The sequence below is a fragment of the Bos taurus genome, chromosome 19 (genome assembly GCF_002263795.3).
Source record: "Bos taurus isolate L1 Dominette 01449 registration number 42190680 breed Hereford chromosome 19, ARS-UCD2.0, whole genome shotgun sequence".
Taxonomy (NCBI): Eukaryota; Metazoa; Chordata; class Mammalia; order Artiodactyla; family Bovidae; genus Bos; species Bos taurus.
Genome location: NC_037346.1, coordinates 27,373,250 through 27,388,787, shown reverse-complemented (window position 1 = coordinate 27,388,787; position 15,538 = coordinate 27,373,250). Strand labels below are relative to the sequence as shown.

Below are 15,538 nucleotides of genomic sequence, written 5' to 3'. Positions count from 1 at the left end.
TCTAGGAGAGGAGTGTTCCAGGCAGAGAATGCAAGTGCAAAGGCTTTCTTCCTTTCACCATACATGAAACAATGGCAGAAATCTTCCAAAATGGTTTCTACCAATTCGGCCGTTACGGTTTTCGCTTGTCGAGCTTCCCCAATCCAAACGGGTCACTAGCTACACTACCAATATGGCGAGAATCCTGACTTTCCCCGCACTCTCCTCTCCTACTCTCCTTTCCCTTCGCCTCCGCCCTCAGGGGAATTGCTTGCCCTTACTTGTCATGGCGACTGTCCAGCTTTGTGCCAGGAGCCTCGCGAGGGTTGCTGGGATTGGGATTTTCCCCTCCCACGTGCTCCGGACTGGCGCTAAAAGTTTTGAGCTTTTCAAAAGTCCAGAGCCACCATCCTGGCCGCAGGTAGCCGCTGGTCTCCGGGGTCATCTAGCGTCCGACCTCGGAGCGTGCATCCCAGGACGGTGACACCCTCCCCTGAGCTTCGGGTAAGCTCTTGACTGAGACTGATGAGTCCTCTATGAGTCACGGGCTCTTGGCTCCTTGTATTTTCAGTTCGGGGGGATAAAGGGCTGGGGGGCGGTAACTGGGGGGTTAACGATTAGCGGCAGGGAGGGCGGGGGTCTTGGCTAGCGGCAACAACAGGAATGCAATGTTAGCAGGCCCGAGTGTAGATGATTGGTATGTTAAGACCAGCCGAACTCGAAGCTAAACACTTGGGCGGGGGAATGGGGCTTTGGGGAACCTTGAGCCGGCCTAAGGGGCTCTTCCCCACCACCACCAACTCCATCCCAGGGTGTGTGAAATAAGATGCACAAAGCATCAGGGTCTGGGACTTTCGGATCTCGAAACTTCGGGGATTCATGGCTCAGAATTTTAGAACGTGCAGCATCCCAATGGAACCTCGGGCTCCTTTCCGAAGTGGTTCGGGGTGATCCGGAAAGTCCAAGCTGCTAAGGTCCCATAACTTCCGGACCTTTGTCCTTCCTGGAGTAATCTTTCCCACTGGCTCTCAGCTCCGCTGGATGGAGAAAATCTGGTTAAAGGCTGTCAGTCGTGGAAGGGGGTGGGGGGGGCATGCTAAACGAGAGTTTTGCCCGCGAAGCCCTACAGAACTAGCCGGGCCTCAGAGGCCCTGTTATTGTTTGGCTGTACATTTACATTTCTACCACTGCGGGAGCATTTCCGGTTTCTTTTTTTCGGAGCAGCCCACTATTCACACGTGAGGGAAGTAGAAAGAGAAAAGGTCTTTTATACTGGTCCTCATTACTTGTGAAAGGAGGCTGCTAACCCCTCTACTTTTTTCCCCCTCCTAGCCTGGTTAGCTACCGCTTTTGGAAAGGAAGAGGTATTCTTTTTGATGCAAACCTCAATCACTCCCCCTCTTTGAATGGTGTGCTCCATCCCAATCGACCGCTACCCAGGCGGACGCTACCATTGCGTGGACGGTTTGGGTTTTTTTTTTTTTTTTTAGCGTCAGAGGGCGGACCCTGGGTATTTCGAGAATGGATACATTTGAGAATTAAACGATAGAAGAAAAACGAAGGGTCGTTTTTTGCGGCGGAGAAACAACTTCTTTATCTGGCTTTGGGCTGAACCATTCCCTTCTCGGACGCAGAGTGAACGTCGTGAAGCGGAAGGGGCGGGGCTTGGAGAGGGGCGGGGCCGAGGTCTTCGAAGCTGCAGTTCTGTCTCGGCTGGTTTTGCCCGCGGGAGGCGGCGGACCGGCCTAGGAGTTCTACCCGTACCAATTTTCGGCTTCTTCATTATTTAGGGCGGGGTCACTTACCACGCACCTGCTACGAACATGACACTGCGCGGTACTTAACGTGCTTTTTTCTATGTTAGAAGTAGCATTTACAGCCACCGCCTTTGATTTGTGTCACCGTGGATTTTTTTTCCCTGTTGGAGAACTTCTTATAAATGGAATCATACAGTTTGTGCTCCTTTGTGTCAGGCTTCTTTCCGTCTGTGAAATTCACCCATTTTATTGCATGTATCAGCGTTACCAATACTTTGTTTCTTTATATTTTAGTATATTCCACTGAATAAATAAACCATTGTTTATGCATTCTCCTTTTGATGGCCTTTGAGTGGCTTCTCATTTAAGATTATTTTGAATAAAGCTGCTATTAACATTCTTAAAATTATTTTTGTAGTCATGTTTTTATGTTTTTGGATACTTAGGAGTGAAATTGCTTGGTCATAGAGTGAGGTGTTTATTTATATTTTTTAATTATATTAAAAAGTTCTAGTTATTCAAAGTGGTTGTACTGTTTTACACTCCCACCAGCAAGATAGAACCTGTCTCAGGATTTGGTTTGTCAGGCTTTCTAATGTGGCATATCAATGTGGTTTTTAGTTTGCAATTCTCTGTTAAGTATGTTCCACAGTTTGCATGTGCTTACTGGCCATTTCTGTGTCAGATATAAAGAGACTGTTCGAGTGTTTTCCCCATTTTAAAAATTGGTTCATTTGCTTTTTGTGTCCTTGAGGTGTTGGAGTCATTTGTATATTCTGGATAGGAATAATGTGTATCCTTTGTCAGGTACATGTGTTTTCTCCTGACCTCTTGCTTGTCTAACAACTCTTACAAGGAACAGAAGATTCATTTTTCTTTTCAGTGGTTTCTTTGACCTGTTTAGGAGATCTTACCCCAAGGTCGTGAAGATATTTTCTTATAGTTTCTCATATATTTTCTTTGAGAATCTTTCTAGTTTTAGATTTAACACTTAAGTCTGTGAGCCATAATTTATTAGTCAAGAACTAATTTTTTTCATGCTGTGAGTTCAAGGTTCTGTGTTATTTTTTCTTATGGCTAGCCAGTTGTTCTAGGTCCACTTGTTGAAATAGCCTTCCTTCCCCCACTGAACTGCTTTAATTGGAGTGCTTGGTCTATTTACATTTAATGCAATTATTGTTAGCATTTGGGTCTGAGTGCTATTTCCTATCTGTCTCCTTTGTTCTTCAATTCAAAAAGTTGAGAAAGAAACAATACCAATCTCACATAAACTCTTTCAGAATGGAGAGGCAGTAACATTGCCCAACTCATTTTATAAGGCCAGCCTAATGCTGTTAATATATACATAACAGTTGGAAAAGAAGAAATAAAATGGCTTTATTCACAGATGGTATGACTGTATACCAAAAGTCCTAATAGAAAATTCATTTTCACACTATGAGAACTAACAAGTGAAAGCTAAAACTAAAGGCAAGTTACAACTTTCAAAGGCAATATGCATACATTGTATTTTTATATAATAGCAACCTTGAATCTAAACTCGTAAACCTGATGTGTTAAGTCATGTCTGAGCCTTTGCAACCCCATGGACTGTAGCCCACCAGGCTCCTCTGTCCATGGGTTTTTCAAAGCAAGGATACTGCAGTGGGTCGCCATTTCCTTTTCCAAAGGATCTTCCTGACCCAGTGATCGAAACTGTGTCTCTTGCATTGGTAGGCGGATTGTTTACCACTGAGCCACCTGGGAAGCCATGGTGAAAAACGTGTCATATTCAGGGATAAATTTAACAAAAAATGGACAAGAGCTCTATATAGAAAACTACAAAATACTGCTGAGAGAATTTAAGGAAATTTTAGCATATTCATGAATTGGAACACTCAATGGTGTTAGGTGTCGGTACTCTTCAGAAAGATTTCACTCAATGATTTAAAAATGTAGAAACTGACAAGCTGATTCTGAAACAAAACATTGGTACAAGTTGGAGGCCTTAAAATACCTGATTTCAAGATTGCTGTAAAGTTACAGCAGGACTTGGTTGTACAACAGAAACTAACACAGCATTGTAAAGCAATTATACTCCGATATATGTATGGTCAGTTGTGTCCCAACTCTTTGTGACTCTATGGACTGGAGCCTGCCAGGCTCCTCTGTCCACAACATTTTCCAGGCAAGACTCAAGTGGGTTGCCATTTCCTCCTCGAAGGGATCTTCCCAACCCATGGACTGAACCCACATTATCAATAGAGTCTGGGAAAAGACACATAAATGTAGTCAAATGATTTTCTGTGAAGGTACTAGAGTGAATCAGTGGGGAGAGGAAAGTCTCAACAAATGGTGCTGAAACAACTGGAGCAGAAAAATGGATTTTGGCCCACACCTCTCACTATACACAACAGTAAATTTGACATGGTTAATAAACCCACACATAAAACTTTCAGAAGAGAACACAGTATCTTTGTCTTGGTATGGGTAGGTTACACAGCTTTATCAAAGTTTGTCAGATTTTGTGATCAAGATAGTATGATACCATTTCAACCTATGTAAGTTTCACCTCAAAAACATTTGTGGGGTTGTGGGGAGTTACTAGAGGTACGGGTGAGACAATAAAGGCAAAATGCTTGATTATTCTTCAAGCTAAGTGATGGGTACTTGGGAGGACATTATTCTGTTTACTTTTTTTAATCTGATTAAAATATCCATTATTTTTTTTCCGTCAATATTTTTATTTTGGAAAAGTACATAGTACAAGAGTAACAACACATTCCCACCAAATAATTTTTAACAACATTTTGTCTTATTTTTGTCTCCATGTTATTTTAATTATACAAGCAATGTATAGATACCACCTTTAAAATTTTTTTCTTTGTTAATAAAGCTAAAACCAGGAATTCCCTGACTATTTCACTTCCAGGGCCCAGGTTCAATCCCAGGTTGGGGAACTAAGATCCCACAAGCTTCAAGGCACAGCCAAAGGGGGAGGAAAAACTAAAACCCCTTTGACTCTACTACCCCCAATACCCTAAGCATACATACCCTCTCCCTGAGAATATCATCACTATTAAAGATTTTGTGAATTTGTAGTCTTCTTGCCTTTCATGCTTTTATATATATATTTATAAGCAATAAATAATCATTTTATGTGTTTGATTTCCATAGACTAAATTACTGTGTTTTGTTTTTTCTTGCAAATCGTATTTTCACCCAGTATGTTTCTGAACTGTAACAGGTTACATATACACATAAAATTCATTTCCGTAAACCACTGTAATGAATACACTGCATTTCATTTACCTATTCCTTATTGATGGATACCAAGGTTGTTTCTTGTCACCGGCCGCTAGGAACAACAATGTCATGAACATTTTTGTGCAAGACTCCTATTGCCCCCTTGCAATCATTTTTCTAGGACGTCCACCGAGAAACGGTTTTGCTAAGTAGCAAGAGGTATGGTTTTCAGTTTTACCAGATGTTCCCTTATTTCTTCCAAGAATCAATTTTTTTCAATTACACAGCTTCCAGCCAACAGAAAGTTTTTTTTTTTTTTTTTTTTCAAACATCAGGCCCTGGGAGAAGCCAGAGCATAATTATTTAGAGCTTGGGTGTGGCTTCAGACAGCGTGTGTTCAAATCCCTGGCCCTGACTCTGGAGAGCTTTCTGAGCCTGGGTAATTCCTTTAACCTTGTTCTCTCCTCTGATGATAGTACCTACCTTACTTGCTTTTTGAGAGGATTACTGAGATAAGCCACTGAAAACAGTGGAGGTCTATATAAACAGCAGCCATTGTTAGGATAGTGATAGGCCTGCCTCTCCTTTAAGTCCCAGCTGAGTTTACTGCCTTCCCAGGGGGCTGTTTTGGAAAGGCTCCGCCTCCCCAGCCATCCAGAGGGTCTGGTTCAGCCTCTGACAATTTAGAACTATGACCCCCTGATGTTCACACCCACGGGAAGTATCTGGTCTGAAGAGGTTTCCTAGAGAAAGAAAATGAGAATTCAGTTGCTACCAAGGACTGAGAGAGGGAGACCTCCTAGGTCCACAGGGCTATCCCTCTCCCTGTGGGACTGAGACCTTGGCCCACCCTCCCAGAACAGCCCCTCCCAACCTGTTTACGGAACACAGTTGCCTGAAGGGGGTGAACTAGCAAAGATCCCAGCAGGACCATAAAAGTCCCACCCGCTCCCAGTCACAAAGCTCTCTCCAGCAATAATATAGAACAAGTAAAATTGGGATAACCATATAAAGAGAAGCATTTATTGAGCTCTTGCTATGTGCTTTTCTCAACTCTTTATATTTCCCGTAATCAGTGGGATACTATTTTATAGCAAAGGACATGGAAGCACAGAGAGGATCAGCAACCTTCCAAAGTTAAACAGTTATTAGACGGTGGCTCGGGACACAGGCCTAGCCTGTCTGCCTGCAGAGCCCATGCTCTGCCATATTTGCCCTGGAAGATTTAAGATGAGTGCGGTCATGCAGCAAACTTAACTGACAATACAGCGTCAAACCCTGGGCTTTTGACTTCTGCGCCCCATCTCTACATAAACAGCTTCCCTTCCATAATAGTCTCAAAAGTTATTTTGATCATCTATCTAAGGGAAACCCTGGTCCTTTCCCCCAAGGCAAACATTTGGCATCCCACTGCTGTCCCCTCTTGCCTTCCTCCAGGCGCATTCAGAGTCCATTCCCCATCAGCTTTGGGAGCTATGATAAGTGGCACTTTGCCAGCCTTACGAAAGATAGCTCTGCAGGGTAGTCTGTAATGAAGTAAGCATCTTAATCCTAGACCTTCAAACAGGCATTGTTCATAAAAGCTCGTTCACTCACCTATATGAATTGTGGGCAGATCACTTAGCCTCTCTAAGACGTTCTCACCTGTCAAGAGGCAGGTGTGGTTATCCGGACAAGTAAGATAACCCAACTCCAGAAGATAGTAAAGGACAGGGAACCTGGTGTGCAGCAGTACATGAAGTCTCAGAGTCGGACACAACTTAGCTACTGAACAAGATATCACACGTGAAAAGATTTTTCACACTCTACATAAGTATGCAGACCCTATATCAACAGAAAGGTGCAGGTGAACCTTTGTGTGTGTGCGTGTGTGCTTAGTCGCTCAGTCACATCCGACTCATTGTGACCCCATGGACTATAGCTCGTCAGGCTCCTCTGTCCATTGGGATTCTCCAGGCAAGAATACTGGAGTGGGTTGCCATGCCCTCCTCCAGGGGATCTTCCCAACCCAGGGATTGAACCCAGGTCTCCCACATTGTAGGCAGATGCTTTACCATCTGAGCCACCAGAGAAGCCCATAAGAGCTGCTTGCTTGGAGGGGGTTGTCATTACCATGGACACAGAAGAAAAGTGTAGTGAACATGGACTTTGATCCGTGGGCATGGTTCTGAGCAAAGCTGATGACAAATTTGGCATCAAGAAAGATGGCATGTTGAAACTATTTGAAAGCTAGCCTGGGAAATGAGTTGGTGGTGACAGGGCCCTGGCCCAGGCCACAGCCACCCCCTTGTCCCCTTTGCTCCCTTGACTGCTCATAACCAGCTTACAGGCTGGGTACGAGGATTTACTTATTCACCCCAGTTATTGAGCCTGACCAGGTGCAAGCCATTATGCTAGTAACTGGTGAGCAAGACAACATCCCTACCCTGAAAACATTTATATTCCAATAGAGGAAACAGGCAAAATGAGCAGGGAAAGGTAACATAGTATAATTACCACAAGAATTAAAAGAAGGTGACCTGAATTGAAATAAGGTGACAGGGTTTGGCTGGCTAGCTGTGATGGAGAAGTCCAGGGAAACATCCCTGCTAAGGTGCGACGTTCATGATGAGGTCAGTGAGGAGGTTACCCTGTAGGGATGCAGGGCCCAGGGTCCCGAGTTCAGTGAACTGGGAGTGTCTGATAAGCATCAGAAAAGGAAAGTGAAGTCCGACTCTTTGCGACCCCATGGACCATAACCTACAGGCTCTTCTGTCCATGGGATTTTCCAGGCAAGAGTACTGGAGTGGGTTGCCATTTCCTTCTCCAGGGGATCTTCCTGACCCAGCAATTGAACCTGGGTCTCCCGCATTGCAGGCAGATGCTCTACCATCTGAGCCACCAGGGAAGCCAGAAAAGGGAGAGGGTGCTAAGAGGTGAGGTCAGAGAGGTGGGCATGGGTTGGGCCCTGAGGGATTTGTAAGCCAGGGTGAGGAACCATCCCAGGGGAGCAGGTAGAGGGATGGGGGCAGAGGAAATGAACCAAGAGTTACTTCATCCTTACTACTGCAAAAGAGGGCAGAAATACATATACACTGAGGAAGGCCTGTGGATTCAGTGGTGGGAAGGTTGGAAGTCCCTCTCTGGTTGCCTTTATCCCTCAAGGAAGTGTGTGATAAGACTGCTGAGGTGTGGGGCAGGTGCCTCCCCTACCCCCCAGCAGATCCTCAGCTTCCAGGTGTGCTGTGGGCAGAGGGGGTCCCTCCTGCCTCCGGACTGGGTAACCCAGGGTTGGGTGTGTCTCAGGGTGGATCCTCACTTTTCTCCCTCCAGCGGCCACACAACCTTCCAGGGAGCTACAATGGAAGAATCACAGGCAGAACTCAATGTGGAGCCCCCTCTGAGTCAGGAGACATTTTCCGACTTGTGGAACCTGTGAGTGGAGGTCTGGAGGGAGGGCAGGCTCACTGCTCAGCCTCCAATAACCTTGCCCCATCATGGTCCCCAGCCCCTTGGTAGAGACCTGGGAGAAACAAAAGCCAGTCCTGACTTTCTGCTCCTTTCTTTCAGACTTCCTGAAAATAACCTTCTGGTAAGGCCTGGGGCACGGGCGGGGCCTGGGGCTGCGGGTCCAGAGGGTGGGAACTGGGCCTTCTGACGCGCACTTCTCCCATCTGTAGTCCTCCGAGCTCTCCGCACCCGTGGATGACCTGCTCCCGTACACAGATGTTGCCACCTGGCTGGATGAATGTCCGAATGAAGCGCCCCAAATGCCAGAGCCTTCTGCCCCAGCTGCCCCGCCACCAGCCACCCCAGCACCAGCCACCTCCTGGCCCCTGTCGTCCTTTGTCCCCTCCCAGAAGACCTACCCTGGCAATTACGGTTTCCGTCTAGGGTTCCTGCAATCCGGAACAGCCAAGTCCGTGACCTGCACGGTCAGTGGCCCTGGGGAGCCGACTTCCCTATCAGTACCTGGCCATACAGCCTAGGGGTTTTCTGTTCAGAAGTTTGGGGTTCCACTTCAGCCTTTGCCTTTTTGTCAGTCTTTTTAGATCTTACCTAGTTAGTTTGTGACCTTTGACTCCATCCCAATGTTGCATTTTCCCCTTGACCCTTGGGTTTTCATCCTTCCCGTCACATTCTCAGTATCTGTCGTGAAGCCATTTCTTCCTTTTTTCTTCACTTATTCATTCTGTAGCTATTGGAAGTACACTTCTGGGATGTGGACCCCCCACCCCCAACCCTGCCATCTCTAGCTACCCTGCCCTCACAGGACACCGCTTCCAGTCGGTACTTGGTGCTTGTACATTCGACCCTTGGGTACTTGTCCCCTGACCCCTCCGTTCATTCTTCCTCCTTCTCCTCCAGTATTCCCCTTCCCTTAACAAGCTGTTCTGCCAGCTGGCCAAGACCTGCCCAGTGCAGCTGTGGGTCGACTCGCCACCCCCGCCCGGCACCCGCGTCCGCGCCATGGCCATCTACAAGAAGTTGGAGCACATGACGGAGGTTGTGAGGCGTTGTCCCCACCATGAGCGCTCCTCTGACTATAGCGATGGTGAGCGGCGGGGACTGTGGATGGGACCGGCCTGGAACCCGGAGCCCCCAAGCCCCTAATTCCTCCCTGATTGCTCTCAGGTCTGGCCCCTCCTCAGCACCTTATCCGGGTGGAAGGGAATTTACGCGCGGAGTATTTGGACGACCGGAACACCTTTAGACACAGTGTGGTGGTGCCCTATGAGTCCCCCGAGGTCCGGTTTGGCAACTGGGTTCTCCGGGGGGAGGGGGTTTGTCTGTGACCACCCTAGGTGGGAGGGAGGGGGCTATCTCCTTCTTACTTGACCTCCCACAGCCTGTGAGGTGCGCAGAGCAGATGGGTTATCGCCATTCCACAATTGAGGAAACAGGCTCACAGAGGCTGACAGCCTCCCCGGGGCTGGGTAGCCTCACGGCCGGCCTGTGCTCTCTCCCAGATCGACTCTGAGTGCACCACCATCCACTACAATTTCATGTGTAACAGCTCCTGCATGGGGGGCATGAACCGGCGGCCCATCCTCACCATCATCACACTGGAAGACTCTTGGTAGGGACCACACACCACCCTCCACTCTAGCTTGCTCCCTAATCTCCGCCTGCCTGTCCCCGGGACCCCGCCCCTCACCACATTCTCCCACACTACCAGCCAGCGTTCCCTCTCTCTGCATTCCCTTTATGGACTTCTCTGCTCCTCCCTCCCTCCTTTCTCCAGCTTTGGGACCTCTCTTGCTGGGGTCTTCTCAATCTGGAGCTGGCGCTCAGGCTCCCCTTGGGATGGGGGTGGTTGGGAGTAGGTGGGGCCTGGTTCACAGGAGAACACAGAGACAGGGTCCCCCTTTCTGATTGCCTCCTGCTTCCCTCTTCCTACCCTGGTAGTGGTAACCTGCTGGGACGGAACAGCTTTGAGGTGCGTGTTTGTGCCTGTCCTGGGAGAGACCGCCGCACTGAGGAAGAAAATCTTCGCAAGAAGGGGCAGTCTTGCCCCGAGCCACCCCCTAGGAGCACTAAGCGAGGTGAGCAGGAGGTAGAAGAGGCAGCAAGGGTGCAGTTCTGCCCCCAGTTCACTCTTTTCTCACCTTTCCTTGCTTCTTTCCCAGCACTGCCTACCAACACCAGCTCCTCTCCACAGCCAAAGAAGAAACCACTGGATGGAGAGTACTTCACTCTTCAGGTACCAAGTCTGGGGGAGAGAGAGGTGCAGTCTCTCACCCCAACTCCATGGGGTTGGATAAGGGAAGAAAAAAATATAAATGTAGCAGATGTGAGGTTAAGCCCATTTTTTCTAGTCATCCTTTCGTCTGTCCATGGCCATGATTCACTGGTGGTGGTGATGGTGGCTGTGGGGTTTAGTCACCCAGTCGTGTCCGACTTTTTCAACCCCGTGGACTGTAGCCTGCGAGGCTCCTTGTCCATGGGATTTCCCAGGCAAGAATACTGGAATGGGTTGCCATTCCCTGCTCCAGGGGATCTTCCCCACCCAGGGATTGAACCCATGTCTCCTGTATTGGCAGGTGGAATCTTTAACACTGAGCTACTGGGGAAGCCCCTTGGTTCTTGTAGTGACTTTGCCTAATATTTCTTTGTTCCCTTCCGTCCTTGCCACAGATCCGTGGGTTTAAACGCTATGAGATGTTCCGAGAGCTGAATGATGCCTTGGAGCTGAAGGATGCTCTGGATGGAAGGGAACCAGGGGAAAGCAGGGCTCACTCTAGGTGAGTGATCCAGGTCTTCCCCAGTGCCCAGGCACACACACACACGCACACACACATATCTGCTGCTTTCCTGTGTTAGAAAGCCATGGTATTCCATTCTGGTCCTGCCTTCAAGGTAAAAGGCAGCTGATACCCTGCCGCTGGGTCCCAACCCTGCCCAGACATTCTTTAGACTTCCTCCACTTTCCTGCCTCCGGGAGTCCGAGGCATGGATGTTTCTTTGCCTATTCTAGCAAACCCTAGACTCTCAGAGCTAGGGTCTCAAATAGAGACCTGATAACTGTGGGATATCAGGCCTTGGAGTCAGATGCTCAGCCATCCAAAGTACTAAAGAGTCATGTTGGCCTTGTTACTTCCCTTCCCGGGCTCAGTTTCCTCGTGTGTCAACTGGGGTAAGGGAAGATTAAGAGACTTACACCCACAAGTACCCCAAGGTGCTCAGTCAGCATGCCTGCCCTTGGCTGTGACCATTTTAACGTAAGTTCTCCTTGCTCCCGCCTCAGGCCCTTCGAAGCTCAGGTCCAGGAAGGGGGGCCCAGAGCTTCTCACTCAGATGATGTCATCTCCTCCCCTCCCTTTTCTCCTCTCAGCCACCTGAAGTCTAAGAAGAGGCCTTCTCCCTCCTGCCATAAAAAACCAATGCTCAAGAGAGAGGGGCCTGACTCAGACTGATGTCTTCTGCTTCCTGTCACCTGTTGACATCCCCACCCATATCCCCTGCTCCTTCCCTGGCATTTTTTAAGACTCAGGTGCTTAGACCTCTGCTTGGTGCAGGTGCGCCTTAGAAACCCCCTGGGAGTCTTCATCTGCTCAGCCTGTGGCTGTGCTAAAGAGGCAGACCTGCGCTCGTGGTTTCTGGGGATTTGGGGGGTGCTGGCGCTTTCCAGCTTAGCTTTCAAGGTTTTTACTGTGAGCCGTGTTCGGGAGAGGTCAGAATGTGTTCCTGCATGTGAGGAACATCTTATAACCAGCCATACACTGGGTTGGAAAACTCAGTCCTCTGCCATACTAGCCAGGGAAGCTATCTTAAGTTGTTCGATTTTCTCCTGACTTCATTGTTCACATCTATAAAAAACTGATAATCATACCTACCTCACGGGGGGTTTGTTGTGAGGGTTAATGAAATAATGTATGTCTGGCCCCAAAACCATTATTTGATTACATAATGTCTGGGACTTAGTGCCTTTTGTGGGTGCTGGTTCTTTGTCCCCCTGGGTGGATGATTTGACAGTTTCTGACTGAATGGCTGGTTAAAGGGAAGAAGTCTCCAAGTCCCTTCTCTCCTGGCCCTGCCAGATCATAACCCCTTGGTGAACCTCAGTGCCAAAGGGGAAAGCTCACCTTATCCTGGATCCCAGTGGCTTCCACCCCTGCTGTATCTGCCAGTACCTGTCTTATTTCCCCCAAATGCTTCCGCAGATTTCTTCTGTACTTTGCAAGGCACACCATGTGTCACCCACACCCCTCCTCTTCCCTTTTTATATCCCATTTTTTATATCAATTTCTTATTTTACAATAAAACTTTGCTACCACCTGTGTGTCTTGAGAGATTGGGGTCAGTGCAGGGGTGAATTAAGGGAGTGAGTTTGGGAAGCAGCCACCTGAGTCTTCAGGGAGCACATTTTTTTTTGGCGGGAGGGTGGCGGCAGGCGGCGCCAGTGCCTGGTTTCCTGGAGGAGAACAAAGCCTGGAGACTGGGTCAGTCTGCAGGCTGCATGACAATAAGGGAAGGGGTGCCTCCATTCATAACTTGGGAACCAACTGTCCCCCTCCCCTCCTGCCAGGGCTGGCACAAGGTCTCTGCTCCTGCTTCTAGGATTGGGCTGCTGCCCCCTCTCAGCCTCACCAAGGATTATGGGATTTAAATGTCTGATTTAGTAAGCCTGAGCCTCCAGGGTGGCCATCTGCTCCCCAGGAAAGGGGCAGGATACCTGGGTTCTCAAGGGGAAGGACAGTGGGTGCTATGGTGAGGAGAGAGAAGGCCTGCCAGCCAGGGTCCCCAGGAAGTGGGGGCGGCTAAGGTGAGGGCTGGGACATGGGACTGGGGCCTACCCGGCGTCCCCACACCCGGGCCTCGTGCCAGCCAGCTGAATGAATGGAAGCTTTAAACTCTGCCAGGAAAACCTTTCAAAGGGCTTCTTGGGGTAGGGAGGAGAGTCGAGCCTGGGGAGCCCTGCACCCCCCTCCACCCGTTCTGTTCCTTAGGGCTGCCAGCTCCCAGGGAGCGGGGCTGGGGGCAGGCTCTCCCCATCATCCCACACCCGCCACTGCTGCCTGAGCCAACATTAGAAGGATGGCCAGACTGGGGCCACAGCTCATCTGCCTCCTCCCTGCGGGCAGAGAGAGCAGAGTAAGGTCCAGAGGGGCTTCTGGGACCACTGTTCCCTCAACCTGGCTTAAAGTCCCTGAGGGAATCCCCAGGCTTACCCTGAGGATCCCAGACAGCTATGAAGCCACCAGCTCCCTGGCCTCGAAATCACACTTTTTCTTCCTTTCTGGAGAATGCCAAACACTACCCAGGATACCCAGAACCACCTCTTGTAGAGATCTTTAACTTTGCCATCTCTCCTCACAAGCCAGGCCCTTGGTAAACCAGAGCACTTGAAACTCGAAATTTCCTTGCCTCACTCCTATAGACAGGTCACCTTGAGCCTCTTTCTGACCAGTGTCCTGCACCCCCCTACACTCCACATTTCTCTAGAGTGTGTCCTTAGCTCTTTTTGTTTCTGCTCTACTCCTTCACAAAGCAGAGCCTTCCTTGCTCTGCCAATCCCTTTGTGTCCTGATAGGTTCAGTTCAGTTCAGTCACTCAGTCGTGTCCGACTCTTTGCAACCCTGATAGGTTACTGGTCTGAGAATTAACCCTGGGTTTTCAGGCCAGTTCTACTAAGCTATGTGACTTCCAATGAGTCCCTGACCTCTCTGGTCCTACTTGCTCACTTCCTTCCCTCTGGCTATATTCCCTCCTGACAATCTAGCCAGCAGATATTCATTGACTGATGCCTTACTGTGTGCCCAGGATTGTTCTATGTTGTGGGGACCAGTGGCAGACTTGGCCCTGCCCCCACACTCAAAGAGCCCAAGTCCTGTTCCGCTAAGTTTTAGAATAATTTTAAAAACTTACCTCCTTGATTTCAGGAACACAGGGGCCCCAAATCTATAACACTCAGTAGAAGTTGTACAATGAGGAAAATGTAAAGCCATAAATGTTTTCTTTATTTAGAAAAAGAAAAAGGAAGCTAGCATGCAGCCTAAAAATTAAAGATATAACTTATTGAAAGAGAAAGCCAAGTTGGTTGAAAGAATAAATTCAAAAGCAGGACTCAAGCGGGGGCGGGGGGGAAAGATACACTTTAAACAAAGAGAAAAACTCAAGAGTTTGCGAAAAAAAGGAACAGTAAGAGCAAATTAATCCAATGTTTAAATAAACTATTCCAGACCATAGGAAAAGTGGAATCTCCAATTCATGTAAATTTTTTGTGATTTCATTAATATTAAAACTTAATCAAGATACTAAAAAATTAAAAGCAAACTAATTTATAGAGATGCAAAATATCTAAATAGTATCAAAAAATATATATTGATGAATCAAAAGAATATTAACATTATAACCAAGTAGGGTTTATTCCAGGAGCATAAAATTGGTTTAATAGAGAGTCTGTCAACATAATTCATTGTATTAATAAATTAAGGAATAAAAATATGATCATATCAACAGATGCTGAAAGGAATTTGATTAAATTTCAGCAGCCATTCCTTTAAAAAAGAAAAGAGTAATGGAGGAACTTTCTGGTGGTCCAGTGGTTAAAACTCTGTGCTTCCACTGCAGGGGGTTTGGGTTTGATCCCTGGTCAGGGAACTAAGACCCCACATCACTTGGCCAAAAAAAAATAGTAATGGAATACTGGTATTATCCTAATGGTTAAACCCTAAGATCATTTCAATTTAAATTAGAACTATACAAAAAGACTTCCCTGGCAGTGTTAAGACTTACTTTCACTGCAAGAATGCCCACTAACATCAGTTTTAGAGCACTCAACAGGATTTTTAGAGATGAAGAAAACAAAACATTGTTTAAAAAATAAATATTTTTGCTTTTTGGATCATATGCTTATGTACCTAAAAACTAACCTCTTAGTTAATAATAGATGATGGAATTAAGCTAATTTAATAAGGTAGATGGATAGTAGATGGCAATAAAATAATTAGGGATAAGTTTCACAAGAATCACACAAAAAAATGAAAGAATGGCACAGACTCAATTTGGAGAAAATTATAAAACCTTATCTAAGGACATAAACCAAGCTCCAAACAAAAGGAAATGATAACCTGTTCTTACATGGGAAAACTTAC

General features: G+C 47.4%; 1 protein-coding gene across 1 annotated transcript; it reads left to right on the top strand.

The window, feature by feature from the left end:
- The first annotated feature begins 371 nt into the window (after positions 1-371).
- TP53 (tumor protein p53) lies at positions 372-12,717 on the top strand. The gene is given in 11 exon segments (NM_174201.2): positions 372-483; positions 8,274-8,375; positions 8,511-8,532; positions 8,621-8,875; positions 9,309-9,495; positions 9,576-9,688; positions 9,911-10,020; positions 10,350-10,486; positions 10,571-10,644; positions 11,079-11,185; positions 11,776-12,717. Coding segments are annotated over 10 exon segments (1,161 nt in total). The 5' UTR covers positions 372-483; positions 8,274-8,301; the 3' UTR covers positions 11,858-12,717.
- The last annotated feature ends 2,821 nt before the right edge of the window (positions 12,718-15,538 follow it).